This window comes from Mytilus edulis, chromosome 1 (assembly GCF_963676685.1).
Source record: "Mytilus edulis chromosome 1, xbMytEdul2.2, whole genome shotgun sequence".
Lineage (NCBI taxonomy): Eukaryota > Metazoa > Mollusca > Bivalvia > Mytilida > Mytilidae > Mytilus > Mytilus edulis.
This window is the reverse complement of record NC_092344.1, coordinates 49,525,439-49,545,824: the sequence shown is the minus strand read 5'-3', so window position 1 is coordinate 49,545,824 and position 20,386 is coordinate 49,525,439. Positions and strand designations below refer to the sequence as shown.

Sequence of the window (20,386 nt, the reverse complement as noted above, 5' to 3'; positions counted from 1 at the left end):
ACTTATATCTAAAACCTTGCATCTGTAAACAGTTTTCTTGCATCTAGTGAACAGTATGTTTGATAATGGCCTTTTTTGGTCCTAGTGTTGCGTCCATTATTTCAAAATAAACATTGTTCCAAGTTTTGAATAGACAAACAAGATAGTGAGAAATGATTATTTTAGAGAGCTTTTCTGAAAAATGGTGATATTGACACCCCAAATATATCAAAAATAGAGATTTTTGTGAAAGTGAACTAAATTGTCTGGATTTCAACCACATTTTGGTCCAGGAAACATAAAGCCAAGGGTTCGACACACTAAATAGTGAACTCAGATAAGTAATTTGATATTAATGTTATAAGATTGTTTTTGTCAATGTCTGCATTGTATATTTCACGTCTTTTAAAAAACTGATAGAAATTGACCTATTTTCATTGAATATCAAGAAAAAATCAAAAGCTTAGCGAAAAAAAAGGGGCCATATTTAGGCCTTAACCTTTGTTTAATATTTTTGATAGATTAATTTTATTATTGTTTTCTATTCTTTATGTTATATTGTTTAACACGAGAGATTTTGCTATCTCTTTCAAAATTTCAATCTGTGAAACTCCATGGGGGAAATCCACCGCAAATAGTGACAATTGGCAGGTATGCTTCTGTCTAAATATCAATTATGCTATTTTGACCCAAAAAAAATCTGGTCATGACATATGTATGATACCAGTTAGTACCAACTTTTATAATTTAAATTTATTTGATAGGTGACAACACATTCCAAGTTACTGTCGACACCCGATTTAGAAGATTTATGTAAAGTTTTACCAATACAGAGACAGAACATGACACTGCTGACTCTACAGTCATTTGATACTGAACAACAATTCTGTAGGCAAATAAGGTAATAAATTAAAGCAGAAATTGTTACCATTGCCAACTAATGTGTAGGTGAATGTCTTCATATATTGGTGATTGTGGATTTTGGTTGGCCACATGTCTTAAGTTTATCTGTCTGCTAGGATTTTTGAAAATTCTCATTTGACTCTAATTACTTAGTAGCAAAATAAAATTCAAACAAATTGAACAATTGGTGCTTTTGGGGATTTTTATGGGAGTAATGGCACTTGACAACTTGTAGACTTGAAAAGAAAGTCTTTGAAATTCTTTTGAAATATGATTTTGATAAGATTTGGGTAGAATTTATAAAAAGTTTGTCTCAACGAAAAATACTATTATTACTTACTATCAATTTTATATGCATTAGATTTCTTGGTAAAAAGTTCCACTGGTGATACACAATCTTCCAAGTAATGCATTTTCCAGGAAATAATGTTACGTCTTAAAGCAAATATCATTACTTCACAAAGTCTTATGATGCATTTTCCCCTTAATGACCACAGATTAACAGGGGCAGGTCATTCATAAAACAGAAATTAGCAAGTCTTTGGTTAAAGTATAAGTGATGAAACATGCATGATTTTCTACATTGGCTAGAGGTATAGGGGGAGGGTTGAGATCTCAAAAAACATGTTTAACCTTTGCTGCAATTTTGAGTCTGTCCCAAGTCAGGAGTCTCTGGCCTTTGTTAGTCTTGTATGATTTTTAATTTTAGTTTCTTGTGTATAATTTGGTGTTTAGTATGACGTCCATTATCACTAAACTAGAAACATATTTGTTTAGGGTTCAGCTGAAGGACGCCTCTGGTCGTGAGTGTGTCTCGCTACATTGAAGACCCATTGGTTGCCTTCGGCTGTTGTCTGCTCAATGGTCAGGTTGTTGTCTCTTTGACACATTCCCCATTTCCATTCTCAATTTTATGATATCTATTTGTGATTTTATACTGGTTATTTAATATTTCAGATTTTCATTAGAAAAGAAAATGACCAGTGACAACTTGCTCATTGTCCAGTGTGACTGTGGTGACCAGAATGCTGATTTAGTAGCATGTGCTAGATATAGTATACAGGGGGAGCTACAACAAATATCTGAAAAACATTCTGGAAATATTCATGTTGTCTTGATTATACAACTACCAAGAGTAGCTGGAAGTAATTTTACTGGCTTTCAGGTACTTTTTCACTGGTTTCACTATTAATAAATTGAATTGGGTAAGATATATTTATGCATGACACAAAATCTCTTGAAGTAGCACAAAACCCAAATCAATTTTAAACAGTGCCTTGATTTCTATTCTTTATCTCCATGCTTTTAAGGTACCATATGATGGCATGGCAAACAAAAATTTAAGGAATAAAAGGAAATATTGACATTCATCAGTGAGACAGCAAACCAACAATTCAGTAGAACCTTGACATCAATAAATTTTTTGTCAATAAAAAACAAGTTGGTACACTACATGTAAATATTTTACATAGCTCAAGTCTTCATCTTTAAGCTAAGTATAACAGTAAATTTTAAAATCTATTCAAAGAAATATGTCTGTCTGTCTGTCTGTCTGTCTGTCTGTCTGTCTTTGTCCTTGAAGATATTAATTTGTTATTTGGTATATATTTTGGGATTATGTATTACCATGCAGTACCTCTATGCTTGTTCATCTGAATTGTTTTATTTTTAAAATGAGAAGAGAGCAGCCTTAATATAATATTAGGTAAAAAAAGCAGAATATACAAAGTATTATTTTTTTTCTAATTTATAAGCACAGAACACATACCTTGTTTGCGACATCTGTATTCATACTTATTTATTTTAGTGTGGTTTATGGCATTCCTTGCATATTGATGATTTACGACCTCTTCCTATTAAAATGCCTTCCATTGTTGAGATGTACCATAAACCAGTTAGTGCTTTCTTTGATGCATATAAAGAAAAGAAGCCAACTGAAGACATGGAGGTTGATGCAGAAAAAGATGGAGAACCAGATATGGATGTAGATTCTCAACAAGAAACCTCACAAAGAGAACAACAAATAGACATTCTGTCATTGATTATGAACTGTGTTCACACAGCTCTCTCTATGGTTAAAGATCCAGAGAAAGATTCACCTAGAACAACTGAAAGAATTAAAATGGTCCTTAATTTGATTCAGAACAACCATGAAGAGGGTAAGAATTCAATAAGTTTTCTATGTTATTATAGCTAGGTAATCACTAAAAATATATAGACAATAATAGTTCATTGACTTGACATTTCAATGATATAAGGATGAGGCTTAGAAACGGGGAAATGGGAGGCTCTGCTGAGCTATTTCCATGATTCGTGCCAAATCCTTGTATTGTTGATATGTCAAGTCAATGCAATATTATTGTCTTTATACTGCAATCTACAAAAAACATTTGCAATTGTTGTTTAACGTGTTAATATTATTTATTTGATTCAAATATTGGGAATCATCCCCCTTTAAAAAGGCCTCCGGCTGAGAAATATACAACACAATGAAATGTACATTACCTGTTGCAGCCTACAATCAATGGTAAACGAAATTCATTTGAAGATGGACTAAACTATCAACAATAAGCATAGGATATAATGATTTATAGGTTTCAAACAAAACATATTATCAAGAGCAATATGTTTTTTCGAAAATTGTAAAAGAAACAAGTTTGAGTCGATGGATACATAAAAAACAAGAACAGGTTGAAGAGGTTGTATGAATAATTAAATATAATTTCGGCAACTTCTATTTAAATATTCATGAGGAAAAGTGACATCGGTCCAGTGCTTGTATATGACATAGAAATATACAGTCAACACATTTTGACTTCTCAAATAGAACGAGTGCAGTATAAAATCAGGTTCTAAGATATTAATTTAGCTCAAGAATATATTTTTTGGTTCTTTGGAGAAGAAGGAATTTTTCTCAGGAACTGGGGATCAGAGATTTGTGAAATTTGGTATAAAAATTGATATAAGCATGCTAAACCGTTTGGTGAATTTTTACACCATCACTCACCAAGTTTCTTGCTTACAAAATATTAAGATAGGACAGCAAGGGTATAATTAGTGAGCAATAACTCAAAACACATCTTGTTATGCCATAGTTATTCAGAGTTTCCTTTACAAGCATAATTTGATGCGTTCAGATTGTTGGTATTTTGTTTTTCAGTTATCTTATTTTGAACGGTCTTCAGATTAAGTAATTTGGCAGCACTCAGTGCCATTTTAACAAGTGCTGTCACATCCAGCTCCTTATTCATTTTTATTAAACAGAAGTCATTTATATCTGATTTTAGAAGGAAAGACATTTTTGAGTGGGATAGCAGTCCAATTGCAATGTTTACTCAAAGAGAAAGAAGATCAGGAGAGTGAGCTACATAAGGAGTGGTTGCCTACAGAGGCTTCAAACCTGGAGCATATCAACAGTGCAGGAACTTTTAGGTATGTTTTTAGCTCATTTGCCCAAAAGAAACGCTGAAACTAATTAGCAAATTGGAACCAAAGCAATTAATGTCCCTTTATGAATTTCAACAATGAGGAAAATTATTTTTTAATTTTAGACAGTTATAAGTTCCTCATATTCTGATAATTCAAAAAAAAAAAATTCAAAGGTTTTCTGCCATGATTTTAAATTGAAGACATTGAAATTCATTGTGTTGGCTATTCTTATTATAGGAGAGCAGCTATTCAGTGTTTAGAAGAGAAGTTAGCCAGTTTACTAGCTGGAGTTATTGCTTTTATAGACAAGAACTGCAATATGAATATTGTTATCAGTGATCAAGCTCATCATTGGCAGAGATCTGTCTGGCTAAACATTCTAAATTGTCCACAAGTAACACAGTTACATTACACACACTCGATGGGTGAACATGTTGTGCAGGGTACAGCGTACGAGGGAGAAGGATTTTTGGCGGGAATGCCATTCTCATGGCTGATTTATATTCAGATTGACGAAATTATGAAGACAACTTTTGAAGAACCAGGTAGCCATGGTATGTATTGCAAGATGGAACATGTGAAAAAAGGATTAAAATACCAATATAAATTAAGAATAAAAAAATTAAAGATATCTAACATGCAACAAAAGTAAATATTTACCAACATGAATTCTGATAAAATCTGGCGGTGAACTCTTTTGCTACTAAGGGGTAAGCTGCTCCTGGTCTGCTAGGTGACACCAGTTTTGTTGCTGGTGTATATCATATAATTAAAGAAATCAGATGTACAGTAATTATCATTGAGATTAAAAAAAATCTAAGACATACTGTGGATTAATTAGAATTAGTGGGATATCAATTTTGGTGAACTTTGTTGATAAAGATGAACCAAGAATTTAAATCTGCAATTAGATACACATTTACTAAAGGTGTCTTTGAAGCTATATATATAGACTTGGGCTGAGAATTTTTAGTGCTACTGTGAAATGATAGCATGATTGGTTGAAGCAGACATTTGTCTTGCAACAAAAAGGAAGTTGGTCACAAGATTAAGGGACCTCAGGTTTTTAAAGTAGAGAATTTGCCTCACTATCTCTTAAATCTGCATCGACTAACATCCTTAGTCTTGACAAATTTCTGTGTATTTCTGCAAGTTTAAGGGGTGAATTCCAAGGGATGAGAATATATTGATACCCTATTTAAAGTCATAATATTAAAACGAGTGTCCAGTGAAAAATAATGTTATTCAAATTCTTGAACCAATGCATACAAACATCATAAACTTAGTCTTCTGTCCATGATTTTATCATATTTTTCGCATAAATTTCGTATAATCGTCAATTTTTTTTTCAATTGGTCAGAGTTGTTGTGAAAATATGGCAGGTAATTAAAGTTCATGTTTTGAAGCCAAAGTTTAACGATTGTCACCTGTTTGTCAACAAACAACAAAAAAGCATGGGTATTGAGCACGTGTTTAACATGTACAATCAGATATTAGTTTATTTTGAGGACGTCCAATAGTATTGCGATCACCAGATTTTTACGAGATGGGTCACACTGGGGTCACTTTGCATACGGAAAATATGTCGTGGAATTGCTTCCTTGAAGGAAGAAATTAAAATAAAGTAAACTTCTTCTAAATATGAACAAATTAAAGAATTTTCTTCAGAAAAAAGTATACGTACATAAGTTTTATAATGAAAACTACCCATTGAGTTATAAAAAACATATGCATTTTTTTTTTAAATATGAGGTTTCTTATGACTTTAATCCTAAGAATGTCTGCATTTATGTTAGATTGGAAAATTAGGGGATCAATTTACATAAACTTTGTGAAGACTTTATAAAGTAAATCTTGTTGTCAAGACTTTTGTTATAGTTTGAAAGAGGTGGGGAAAAAAAGGAAAAAATCTGATACATTTTCCAAAAAGTAATTTACTGCAGAATAGACAAATTTTATATTCACTTCCAGAAAACCATGGCTTACTTGAGCTGGTAATGAAAACAGCTAGTAGATTGGAATCAACTCCATTGGGTAAAATTTTGTCTCAGATCGAAGGAACCAGCATTCAAGGAGTCATTTGTTGTTATATCAAAGATTTTGTACACATGGCTTATCCGGTTAGATCAGAATCAGAACAATTGGTAAGATATATAAAGTAGAGAAATTTGTGTTTATCTTGAAATATTTATCATGGACCATATGAAAGTTTTCAAGTGAGTCATCTGCTCTTGGTCAAGGTATTTAAACTTTTGTCTGTTCTATTGTCCCATTAGATAAATACAATAGCTATTGTTCTTTGTGTAGCTAATTCACTGGCCCTTTAATTTTTTTTTTAGGAGAAATCCATCACTCAATGATTGATTTTTAATACCTGAGTAAAAAAATAATCCAAGTTGATAAAAATTCATGTATTAAATTACATAACTGCATGTGATGTCATATTTGTTCAATATCAATAATATATTTTCAATATGTTCACACATGGAAAATTCAAAACGTTAAAGATCTCCAAATCTAGTCATTTAATACTCATGATAGTTTATTCGAGAAGTTCTTTGAATTTCATAAATATTAATTTATTTTCTTGCATTGATGTTATAAAAAGTGTTAATAATATGTTCTAATGTAATTTTGGGCCCTTTATAGCTTGTTGTTCGGTGTGAGCCAAGGATCCATGTTGAAGGCTCCATGTTGAATGCCGTACATTGACCTATAAGGGTTTACTTTTATAAATTGTTATTTGGATGGAGCATTGGCACTCACACCACATCTTCCTATATCTATATATAAACATTTCTATTTAGAATATCTGTGAGAATATTATAGTTGGATGTAAACAGATCATCCAAGGAGAAGTTGGACGTTTATTTCCAGCACTTGTTGGTTGCCATGCTGCTTTTCACCACCACAAAGCTCGCTTCAGAAATTTCTCAGACATTGTCCATGTTTGGCCAGAATGCTGTGAAAAAGTTGCAAAATTTCAAGAGCATGCAGAACAGGAAATGATGTATCTTGTTACTGCTGATGAAATTGTAAGATATATATTTTTTTGGCGCAATAAATTCATAGAGGGCACATATATTCATTGCTTTATGTTTTCTATAGATGCACTTTTTGAACTCACCTGCATACCTGCCAACTGTCACTATTTGCAGGGGGATTTCCCCCATGGAGGCTACCAAATGAATATTTTCAAAGAGCAATTTTGTCCATAATTTTAAACAAAACATTAATTTTACAATGGCAATGGGCTTGTTAAAGTATGAAGAAGCAAAAAAACAACATTAAAATGTATCTGAAGGCCCCCTTGAAGGTTTTATAGGACTGTAAGAGCCATCTTGCACGTAAAACCCCCATGGGGATTTTGAAAAGTTGGCAGGTATGCACCTGGCCCTTTAGTGAGCTTTTCTCAGCACTTGGCTTCCTTTGTCTGTTGTTAACTTTTACAGAACTCTTCTCCTCTGAAACTACTTGGTCAAAGTTAACCAAACTTGGCTACAATCATCATTGGGGTATTTAGTTAAATAAATATGTATGATGACCTGGCCTGCCAACAGAGAATGCCAACATGGCTAAAAAAGGAACATAGGGGGTTAAAATGCAAGTTTTGTCTACTATTTTGAAAACCATTATTAATGAGAAAATCTGACAACAACAAAAATATTCAGGATGTTGAGCTCTACTAATTGTCCATACATGTCAAAACTGTCAGATGATCAACTTCTTATAGGATTTTTTGCCTACTAACTTGAAAACTATAATAGATGAAGAAACTTTAAGATGATCAACAATACAAGTTCTAAAAATAGGTCAACATGGTCAAAATCGTCTATCAACTCCTTATTAGAGTTATTGACCTTTGATGATGGTGGAAAAATATGTTTTAATATAAGTTAGATATTTTTATGCCCCATTTTAATGGGCATTATGTTTTCTGGTCTGTGTGTCTGTCTGTCTGTCTGTTTGTTCGTTCATCCGTCTGTTTGTCCATTGGTCACGCTTCAGGTTAAAGTTTTGGTTAAAGTTTTTGGTCGAGGTATTTTTTGATTAAGTTGAAGTCCAATCAACTTGAAACTTGCAAGTTCCCTATGACATGACCTTTCTAATTTTAATGCCAAATAAGAGATTTTACCCCATTTTCACAGTCCACTGAACATAGAAAATGATAGTGTTGATGGGCATCTGTGTACTGGGGACAAATTCTTGTTATGTCATTTTTTCAGACATTAGATTTAATGGGCTTGCATCTACTACTGAAGAACCTTGAGCCCCCTTCAAAGGATGCCTTGAACAAACCAAGCAGTAGGAAACAGTGGATCAGAGTCCTGTGTGATTACAGACCGGTAGTGGAGAGGATCTTTGGATTCTTCAGAGAAAATGAACAGGGGCATGACTTTTCTCCCAGATGTACAGAAGCTATTCTGACAGCAAGGTAATACAAGTTAGATTGAGTGGAAGTCTTTGGAGTGTTGTGGTTGCTTCTATTATATTGCCTATTTATTTCTGTTCTTCATGCTGATAAATGAGGGTAGTAATGCATGTACTTCATTGTCAGGAGTCATTTTCAGCTACCGTTAGCGTCAAATTAGTTAAAATTTTACCGTGAATCGTCAAAACATCCTTATTGTGATTTCTCAGAGGTCTCAAATAATATTATTGTTACTGTCATTTTTGGAAAAAAAAATGAATGTGATTCGTCAAAATCAATCCATTTTCTTATTGTCTAAAAGAAAACATACATTTTATTGTCATGCACCAAAAATTACAAATAATGTCATTTGACTAGAACTTTTAATCATAAAGGTATCCCTATCACCCTCCTCATAAATGAAATTATTATTTTTTAGTTCAATTAAAAATTCACAGCAATTATTCCTTCTTTCAGCCATTTTTATAACAAATCAGAGAGAAATTGTGGACATTGTAAGTTTTATAATTGTTAAACCTCGTGTTGATTTTAGACACAGTTAAATTCAACCAACTCTTTTCATTTTGTTGTTTCTAGATATCTATGGACCAGAGCCATAGCGCTGAAGTTATTTATAGAACATGTCTGTACGGATGATTCTGAAGTAAAGAGATGCATGCCACTCTGGGTTGTAAGTTGTTATTAGATACATATTAATTTACTTTAAAATGTCTAATGTACTGTAAATTCTGAAATTATTGCGAAGTTTTAATTATTGCGAAAAATGCAACAGGATTATAATCACAATAATTTGAACTGGCATTTTGAAATTTTGTATATGAATTAAACAAGTTTTTTTCTCAATATCGCAAAAATTGAAATCACATCTAATTGACAAAATCGCAATAATAAATGCACACAATAATTTCCAAATTACAGTATGTAGAAATAAAAAGAAGTTGAACAATATCTCAAGAAAAGTTATATTGAGTTTTTGACCTAGTATTTTTATTTTAAAGGTTGTTTGTATCTAGGATAAAAAAAAAAGAATCTTAGATCAGATATCAAAATCTTTTTTTTATCAGTTTCAAACTTTAAATATACTGTTTACTTAACTTCAACTTTGATAACCTTGAATTTAGCATAGTGTATGTTGTAGATGCTGAGGACAAAAGCTGATATGAAAACTTTAGAATCCCTAGAAAAGGTAGAGAAATTCCTAAAGTCCTGCAACAAAGAAGTTAGCTCCAAAATTTTTGGGTGAGTTGAGTCATTCCTAAATTCTCTTTGCATAAATTTCATCAACTCCTGCTAAAGTTTTTAACCGACATTCCAAAACTTCACTGAAGATTTCTGTTGAAGTTGTTTAAATCCTGCTATGTAGTTGTATGAGGATATATCTGTATTTTTCTAAACAGTATATAGATCTAAGTAATTTTTCAGCAAAGTTACAAAAGATAGTACCAATTCTGTGTAAACTGTTTTAGTTTAACCATCTTTCAAAACAAAGCTATGAATATAGAATTCTGCAATTGGTAAGTGAAAGAAGTTGTGGGTAATGTCCCAAACATCACAGTGAGTTGAATCTAAATTGTTTAATTTTCATATGCAGAGGGAATCAGTTGGGAGGATTTCAAAGGGAACGTGTGTTCACTGCATAAAACATGTAATATATAGTATAATTTTATGATCAATAGAACTTTGAGATGATGAACAATAATGAACATGATATTTGGTTTCAAGTTTAATTTTCAAGTGCATGTGGTAGATAGTGTACGTAACAAATTAATGCACCATATTTTTACTTTTTAATTAGAAAAAAAGTGTTTCAGCTTAATCAGTACATTTCCCCATTTAGCTACAAGTGATATTAATTGATATTAACTAAACCATGTAGATTGCAATTTGCTGTCAGAATAGCTTGTGAGGGAGTTTCTCCTTGCATTGAAGACCCATTGGTTTCCTTCAGGTGTTGTCTGCTCATAGGTCGGGTTGTTGTCTCTTTGACACATTTCCGTTCACAATTTTAATTGCATGATTTAAATTTGCATGATTTAAATTCCCTTAATTGTAATCCATAGCCAGCAGAAGTGTGCCCATTGTGAGGAGCCATATACAGGAACACAAGAGACACAACCAAGTCCTCCAGTTACACTGCCATGTAATCACACTATATGTAGAAGATGTTTTAATGAGACCATAATATCGCCAGATGTGACATGTCCGACGTGTGATCAGCCATTTCAGAAAGACTTTCAACCTGTAGAAGCTGATCAGAGGTAAAGTCATAATTGAGCCAACAGAATACTACAAACTAAATAATTTTACCCTAAATGAATAATATAATTTTGAGGGAATGTGTGATACCATGTTTACCTGTGATTGACATGATTGTAATTGTTATAAAAGACAATACCAGAAAACTGCAGAAAAAGAAAAGTTGATAGTGCTAGTATGCAGAATTAAACACAAAACAGGAACATGAATTCAGCAATAATTTGTATAAACCTAAATTGTAGAAGTTTAAGAATTGTAAATGCACTGATGTAGTTATGGAATTTGATAAAAATGAAAATCTATATTATTGTTTTTTCACACATATTTGAAGTAGATGTTGATAAATTGTTATTTTTCTAACTTTTTTCCTTGAATTTTATCATTAATTGTCAATACTTTTATATGATATGTGCTTAATATTTAAATTTCTCCTTTTTTCTAGTGAAAATGTTCTAGCATACCAGGATTTCAGAAGACGATGTAACAATTTCTTTATGGAAGTTATTTCCCAGTTATGCTTTGCTGAAGGAACTCCACCATCTAATGACATAGTAAACAAACTACTGTCCTACATTACGGTACAAACAAAGAAAGGTCAAGAGGTCACAAAGCAGCTGACAATTTTCGATGATTGTATTGATTCTACTCCAGTTGTCCGATCATTTCTATTACAACATTTGATGCAAACGAGGTACTGAAAATATTTTATAATCTAGATATAGAATTATTGTTATGACAGGCTTAAATATCTGTACACTCATCTGTTCCGGAATTTTCTTAAATGTCCCTTTTCTTATTAAATATTTCGCTAGCATACTGTGAAACTTAAAAGTTTATATTGTCCCCTGCCCTATGCTTTGCAGGGGAAATAGAAATGCTTGAAGTCGCTCTGTTCAGTCTTGTAAGTGCTCTAACATGTATAATTCTTGCCAGATTTTTATAAAATTTATCAAAGGTTTATATCAGCAATGTCTCAGATAAGTTTTTCAAATTAGCACCTATCAATTGTTCCCTACTTTTCTTTTGTTTGTTGAGTGTATTTAGTTGGGTTTTTTTTATTATTATCCTCTATTTTCATTTCAATTTAATTTTTTGTACAATAGTTTACCTTTTGAGTCAAAAACACTTTTACCTACTCCTTAATTTCAATATTGATCATTCGCTAGACATCATTAGTTAAATATTGTTCTTTTTTTACAGTGGTCTAGAGGTTCACCAGCACTTGGAGAATTATTTCAGAAGAGCTTTAAGATTGATTGATCCTACTACCAGTGATCAATCTCACAGTCTGTGTCATCTGGTTCTACAGTGTATGGAAGTAAGTTTACATGGTTTGATGGAGAAATTAAAAAAAAAAACACTTATGATATCCTCTCTCATTTTCAATGAGAAATTATAAGTCTTTAAAAAATGACAAGGAAAAGTAGATTTTAGACATGGTACAAGCTTTTTCAGTCCTTTTATTGTCTGTAGAAAATAAAAACTTGACTAGATGCAGCATTAACATTTACCTGTTTCTGACAGTTACTGTAGAAGCAGAAATTTTCGTGGAGGATTTAATTTAATTTATTTCGTGGTATATCCACGAAATTAAAACTCCACGAATTTAACATTTATATAATATCACTTTCATTTATTGAAATCCACGAAATTAAATCCCCATGAAATCTTATTAAGACACAAAAACACGAAATTTTTAAACCCACGAAAATTAGTGTTTCTACAGTAATATTTGAAAAGAATTTAATTTGTTCGTGCTTTTTCCTAAATTATTAAAATTAAATCTTGCATTTTTACTGATTGTTCAGCAATTACAACAATAAATACATGCTAAACATTCTCAATTTACAATTTGTTAATTCATCCATATAAGTATCACTGTCCTGATTTAACCGAACTGCCTCATAGGCCAACAATTCTCGGAAAAATATCTTCTTATCCAGTAAAAATGACTGTAGTTCTGTTGTTCTAAATATTTCTCACAATTTTATTTAGGATTCCTGTCATCAACGTTACTCGGAAGAAAACAAAGAACTTATTCAAGCAGCAACAGAAATGTTGAGGAATTCCTGTAAAAAGATACAATTAGATGCTGATCATTTGCTAGAAAATATGGAACACTTATCTCAAACCAGATTTTCTCTAAGTGTGGCAGCTAATTTAATGTATAAATCATTCATAGAAAAGACTACCAAGTTAAACACAAAACTGAAACGACTTTTTGAGGCAGTAGGAAAATTGTGTGAAGAGTGTGGATCAAATTGGCCTAGGTAGGAATAATACTAAGAAATCAAACAGCATGTCTTCAAATTATTTTAAGTTTTTATGCCCCACCTACGATAGTAGAGGGGCATTATGTTTTCTGGTCTGTGCGTCCATTCGTCCGTCCGTCTGTTCGTTCGTTCGTCCATCCGTTCTTTCGTTCGACCGTCTGTCCCGCTTCAGGTTAAAGTTTTTGGTCAAGGTAGTTTTTGATGAAGTTGAAGTCCAATCGACTTCAAACTTAGTATACATGTTCCCTATGATATGATCTTTCTAATTTTAATGCCAAATTAGAGGGTTTACCCCAATTTCACGGTCCACTGAACATAGAGAATGATAGTGCGAGTAGGGCATTCGTGTACTGGGGACACATTCTTGTTTTTTAGCAAACATAGAACAGTTACACAGACAAAACTGGAATTGAATATCTGTTTTTATGAAGCTATATAAGTATATTTTTAGATTTCTGTTTCACTCTTAAAATTTTGGTATGAATAATTGATAGTTTCCTAACCAGTCCTTCATAAAACATATTAGACCTGACAACAAGCATAACTTTTACGTTCTTAATGTTGTGTTGCTATCCATATCTCTGCAGCTGTAGGGATATATGTCAATGATACAGCAACCCAACACACAAAATACAATGAAAAATATTGAGCTGTAGGAATACTATTCTGCATGACTGAACATACTCTGTTTGGTTTAAAAGTATTATAGTGATATAAGCCATTCTTGAGTTAGTGACAACAGCATTTCTTCGTTGATCATATCAACCTTATTGGTTTTTTAATTCTTTTTCAGACGTTACTTTATAAAGTACCTATGTAGATGTTATGGCACTGACTGTTACCAGACTATACGTAATGAATGTGATATGGCAATGAAAAGATGGATAAATCTACCAGAACTTCAGGGCAATAAGGTCAATTTTATTCCTTCTTTGCAGTAAGATGATCAAATAAAAACTGAAATAAATCTTATATTATCATTAAAAAATATGTTTAAATTTTTGCTGAAATATTTGTACCCTAGAGCCTGCTTAAGATAAGTTTTCTGCCTTACTGGAAAAAAATAATAAATATACAGTATCCGATTTTTTAAAAAACTATTTGCCAAGTAAAGCCAAAGTTTATAAAGAACTCCTGAATTTACTTATAAAAATTCTTATTCAAATGATACAAGTGCCTTTGGATTAGAGCTATTAAAGGGAGAACAATCTAGAAAACCATTTGTTTAAGGCTAAGGTTGTTTATGATTTTTATTCTAGAAAGAAGAATGTCATGACAGATTTATAGTTTGTGGAGAAGGCTACACACAAATGAGAGAAGCATTTGTTCAGGCAGCATTAAATGAGGATAATAAGAAGCTTGTCAATTTATTACAGGTTTGGATAATTTTTAATTATAGCAGTAATTTTTTCATGCTTTTGTAACTGGAGAGCATGATTTGCCTTCCAAAATTCATTACTATACCAGCTGGGGTTTGAACCTGACCCTTTTAAAAGTAAGCAATAGTTCTACCAACTTACATTGTAGCTTATGGATAACTCCACTTGTACAGCCAATGGAGGGGTTAATAAATGTACTAGGTATTCAAAAGCACTTCTCCTTTTCCCCACCTCAAGAGTCATTATACCATGACGATATCTTCATCATTTCCCCTGGGTAGGTATTTCTTTTAACTGTAAGCCATGGCTGATAATGTATATCAGGCTGAGTTTTGCAGATAAAACACATGTAATGCAAAGTTAATAAAGAACAAACGGGTACAAGTGACCAAGAAGGAAAGAAGATAAAAAATAAAAGACAAAGAGTTCTGATGCCAAAAGAAAAATGGAAAATTTGGTTGAACATTAAGTGCTCTGGAAAGTTAAACAGTTTCTGCTGGAATAACTGCTTATAGGATATTTGTGGAAATTGTTTAAATTTTATTATTTTAAGTGAGGAATATTTTGATGTTTTGATTGTAGACTAAGAAGAACAAATGGAAAACAGAAACTCGATTCTTGTTAGTTGTTTATAGAGAATTCACTATGAACTTCTTGTATGAGGAGGCACAACAACAGTTCTCACAGAAAGTAGGTTGTTTAAATTTAGATGAGTAAAAGGAGATGTTGGTTGTATTAACAGTCAGAGCTCTGACATAAACAAGTCAGAATAAAATGACTTCTTCAAGTCAGAAAATGTTTTGAAATTCTGACCTGTACGGGTCAATTTTTGTTTTGCGTAGTTTTCCATCGAGTCCGTCAAACCAGAAGATATTTTGAATTTGCCGCCGATCTAAGACACATACGATCACGTGGTTTTTTTGCGAGAGATCACGTGTTTGAGAGTCGTTGTTTTGGGAGTTTCTCGAACGAGAAGTTATTGAAAATATAGTGATTATTTACGTTTTTTTAGTGCAAATCTAGGTCAATGTGGTCATTTTCAGAAGGTAATACATATTACCTCCGTATTTTCTTGGCCATTTTAATATTTTTTGCGTGTGAAGAAGGTCTTTGCAAGTGATTTTGTTGCTGTTTCATGAAGGCGCGTGACCTGTAAATACGGACGCGTGGCCTTTGAGATGACCGGGTGTCTGACAATTCTGACTTGTTCAGGTCAGAAAATGTTGTTATGATAATGAACTGTTATTTTCGGGAGACAACTCGTGTTGTCTTAAACAGTATTAACATTAATAACCAGTCACTGCAATTTTAAAAGTAAAATTATTGCTTCGAGCTGAACATCATCACATGATTTTTCTATTTTTAAACTCAATCATGAATTGACTTTTTAACCTTTCCGAGTTTGCGGCTTATAAATATATTTGTTTTTTCGTTTCTCCCAATGAGAAAAACGATCTTTTGAATATTGATATTAATGAAAATGAAATGAAATCAGAATAATTTTAATAAAGGTAAAGGGAAGGGAGGGTTTAACTAAAGAACCGAAATATATTTTTATTTTAAAAATGATTTTAACTTGAGAACATTATAAAGAGATTCACAAAACGGGTTTTTCAATTATGAACATGGAATATGATATTAAAAACAAATCAAATGAAATGTAGGGTAAGGCTCCAGGGATCACCCTACCACTGTCATTTGACAATGTTGAACAGTCGATATCCTTGCTCCCTTAACTCAATTTTTTCTCGCTGTAAAGTATAATGAAATATACCAGGCTACAGTGGCGGATCCAGAGGGGGGTTCTGGGGGTTGGAACCCCCCCTTTTTTTTGGCCGATCAATGCATTTGAATGGGGACATATAGTTGGAACCCCCCTTTATCCTGGGTTGGGAACCCCCCTTTTTAAAATGGCTGGATCCGCCCCTGGGCTAGTCTCTATGGGTCACCCCACCCCTTGTTATTTGAGAATGATCTTATATCTTGAAAATGGTCGAGATCCCCACCTGTAAACCATATATATTCCTTTTTATAATGTCAAATTGATTTGAATGAAATATACCGGGCTAGTCTCTGGGTTTACCCCCTCCCCTGCCATTTGCGAATGTTCTTATATTTTGTAAACGGTCGAGATCCCCACCCCTAAACTATATATATTCTTGTATGGGAAAATAAAACAAACCCAATGTAATATAGGGGAAGTCCCTTGGGGGGGGGGGGGTTCACCCCTACTGTGTGAAAACATGTAAATGGTCAAGATCCGCACCCCTGAACCAAATATATATTAGTGTAAGGGACAACAAGACAAATCAAATGAAATAAAGATAAAGTCCCTTGGGGTCACCCCACCCCCTCATGTTTGAAAACTTGTAAACGGTTGAGATCCCCACCCCTTAAGCCTATATATTATTATATGGGACAATACAACGAATCAAATGAAATAAAGGGAAAGTCCATGGGGGTCATCCCCATCCCCCTTCTTGAAATGGTTTGGATCACCACCCCTAAACCATATAATATTCCTGTTCGTCATTTCAAGAAGATTTGAATGACATACAGGGTCAATCCCTAATTATATGGCATATATGTTTTCCTATGAAGTTACACATCTATAATTCTTACCCCAGATGCTTAGCCACATAAAGCATTAACCTTTTATTTGAAATATAGATAGTCTTTGTTTCTACAGAAGTGAGAAGAACATTGGAAGTCAGTATGTTCTGACCTATAAAAGTCTGAATGTTCTGACTTATGAAAGTCTGAATGTTCTGACTTATTATGAAAGTCTGAATGTTCTGACTTTAATTTAATAAGGTTAGAAAGACTCAGAATGATCTGAAGATAATGACTTGTTTTTAATGTTAGAGTATTTAAGAATATGAATGCTCTTGTCATGCTAGTACCATAAGAAACCCTGACAAGATTTTGTTCCCAAAAAAATATATATTAAGAATAACAAGTGTACAATTGAACATAAATTACAAAGTTATAAATGTTGCTAAAAAAATATATTTAAAAAACACCCAATAGATAGTTGTAGTGAAAATATTATGTATTTATATGTACCACTTCTCGAAGGACAACAAAGTCACCAAACTTAGTCTGATTTTCTAAGTATGTTCTTCTCAAATTTTTTTTACAGAACATGATTTGACCTGTTTAAGTCAGTTTACAGAAAAAAAATCCGATCAAACTAGGTTTCTTCATCTTAGCCCCACCCTTTTTCTCCTTATCTGAATCGACTACTGTTGGGATAATTAATTTTTTTTAAGAAACAATTCAGTCAAATGGTTTTTAGAATAATGTTTTTTACAACCAATAGTTCTATATGTTAACTTTACAGAAAAAAAGTCATGAAAATACAGAAATAAAATAAATTTTTAAGATACAAATTTGATGAAATTTGTTAAAAAAAATACATTTGAATACAAAATATACCAAATACATTTTTTTTATAGTCCTCAATATTATGACTTGAGGGGACCATATTTCATCAGTCTTTTATCTGGTTTGTCATACATTTTAAAATCAATATGAAAATCCTAGACTTAAAAGTTGACATAAGTACTCTTTGAAGCCAGAACATGATTTGACCTGTTAAAGTCAGTTTACAGAGAAAATTAAATCCAATCAAAACTAGGTCTTCTTCTTCTAAGCCCCTCCCCCTTTTTCTCCTTATCTGAATCTGCTACTGTTGGGATAATTATTTTTTTTTTAAGAAACAATTCAGTCAAATGGTTTTTAGAATAATGTTTTTTACAACCAAAAGTTCTATATGTTAACTTTACAGAAAAAAAGTCATGAAAATACAGAAATAAAATAAATTTTTAAGATATAAATTTGATGAAATTTGTTAAAAAAAATACATTTGAATATAAAATATACCAAATACATTTTTTTTATAGTCCTAAATATTGTGACTTGAGGGGACCATATTTCATCAGTCTTTTATCTGGTTTGTCATACATTTTAAAATCAATATGAAAATCCTAGACTTAAAAGTTGACATAAGTTTAGTTTTGACTGACTCTTTGAAGTCAGAACATGATTTGACCTGTTAAAGTCAGTTTACAGAGAAAATTAAATCCAATCAAAACTAGGTCTTCTTCTTCTAAGCCCCCCCCCCTTTTTTTCCCTTTTATCTGAATCTGCTACTGTTGAGTTAATTAATTGATTAATTATTGCGCTGTATGGGGACCTTATTTCCTCTGCCTTTTATCTGGCTTTTCCGTACATTTTTAAATTAATATGAAAAAACTAGACTTAAAAGTTGAAATAAGTTTAGATGGGACTGACTTTTTGAAGTCAGAACACGATTTGACCTGTTAAAGTCAGTTGACAAGAAAAAAATGTCCTATCAAAGCTAGGTGTTCTTCCTCTAATCCCCCTCCCCACTAAATATCAATCTGCTACTGTTGAGTTAATTAATTACTGATTTTTTTTAGAAACAATTCAGTCAAATGGTTATTCAAATATAAAAAAAAATTTGCAACCACAAGTTCCATGTGTTAACTTAACAGAAAAGAAAAGTCATGAAAATACAGAAATAATACAATATTTTTTTTTTAGATAATTTGATGAAAATCTCAAAAAAACAAAATGCATTTGAATATTCAATATAAAAATGTTCCATATAATTTAAATCAATATGAAAATCCTGGACTTAAAAGTTGAAATAAGTTTAGTTTTGACAGACTCTTAAAAGTCAGAACATGATTTGACCTGTTAAAGTCAGTTTACAGAAAAAAAAATCCAATCAAACTAGGTTTCTTCATCTTAGCCCCCCCCCCCCCCTTTTCCCCTTATTTGAATTTGCTACTGTTGAGTTAAAAAAAAAATTAAGAAACAATTCAGTCAAATGGTTTTTAGAATAATGTTTTTTTACAACCAAAAGTTCTATTTGTTAACTTAACAGAAAAAAAGTCATGAAAATACGGAAATAGAATAAATTTTTAAGATATTAATTTGATGAAATTTGTTAACAAAATACATTTGAATATAAAATATACCAAATACATGTTTGTATAGTCCTCATTATTGCGCCGTATGGGGACCTTATTTCCTTTGTCTTTTATCTGGCTTTTCCGTACATTTTTAAATCAATATGAAAATCCTAGACTTAAAAGTTGAAATAAGTTTAGTTTTGACTGACTCTTTGAAGTCAGAACATGATTTGACCTGTTAAAGTCAGTTTACAGAGAAAATTAAATCCAATCAAAACTAGGTCTTCTTCTTCTAAGCCCCCCCCCTCTCTTCCCCTTTTTCCCTTATCTGAATCTGCTACTGTTGAGTTAATTAATTGATAGGTTTATTAGAAACAATTCAGTCAAATGGTTTAAAATAATATATTTTAAAACCAAAAGTTCCACGTGTTAACTTAACAGAAAAGAAAGGTCATGAAAATACAAAAATATAATAAAATTTAAAGATGATTTGATGAAATTTGTAAACAAAATTTATTTGAATATAAAATATACCAAACACATTTTTTTAGTCCTCATTATTGTGACTTTATTATTGGGTGTCTTTTATCTGAATTTCCCATACATTCTTAAAGCATATGACAATGCCAGACTAAAAAGTTGTAATGATTAGCTAAAGTGAAGTTTTTGACTGACTCTTTGAAGTCAGAACATAATTTGACCGGTTTAAAACAAAATACATTTAAATATATTGAATATGCAAAATAAACTTTTTCATAGTCCTCATTATTGCGCCGTATGGGGACCTTATTT

The 20,386-nt window shown here is 32.1% G+C and overlaps 1 protein-coding gene across 1 annotated transcript in view; it reads left to right on the top strand.

Annotated features, from left to right (window-relative positions):
- The window catches only part of LOC139513313 (E3 ubiquitin-protein ligase rnf213-alpha-like), a 110,077-nt gene that overhangs the window by 61,711 nt on the left and 27,980 nt on the right, over positions 1-20,386 (top strand). Inside the window, exons 50-66 of the mRNA XM_071301707.1 lie at positions 744-880; positions 1,840-2,047; positions 2,690-3,041; positions 4,170-4,314; positions 4,549-4,865; positions 6,283-6,455; positions 7,119-7,346; positions 8,538-8,746; positions 9,320-9,413; positions 9,882-9,982; positions 10,804-11,001; positions 11,442-11,690; positions 12,200-12,317; positions 12,995-13,269; positions 14,066-14,186; positions 14,532-14,648; positions 15,234-15,341. Coding sequence (XP_071157808.1) covers positions 744-880; positions 1,840-2,047; positions 2,690-3,041; positions 4,170-4,314; positions 4,549-4,865; positions 6,283-6,455; positions 7,119-7,346; positions 8,538-8,746; positions 9,320-9,413; positions 9,882-9,982; positions 10,804-11,001; positions 11,442-11,690; positions 12,200-12,317; positions 12,995-13,269; positions 14,066-14,186; positions 14,532-14,648; positions 15,234-15,341 — 3,150 coding nt within the window. The remainder of the gene's footprint in view (positions 1-743; positions 881-1,839; positions 2,048-2,689; positions 3,042-4,169; positions 4,315-4,548; positions 4,866-6,282; positions 6,456-7,118; positions 7,347-8,537; positions 8,747-9,319; positions 9,414-9,881; positions 9,983-10,803; positions 11,002-11,441; positions 11,691-12,199; positions 12,318-12,994; positions 13,270-14,065; positions 14,187-14,531; positions 14,649-15,233; positions 15,342-20,386) is intronic.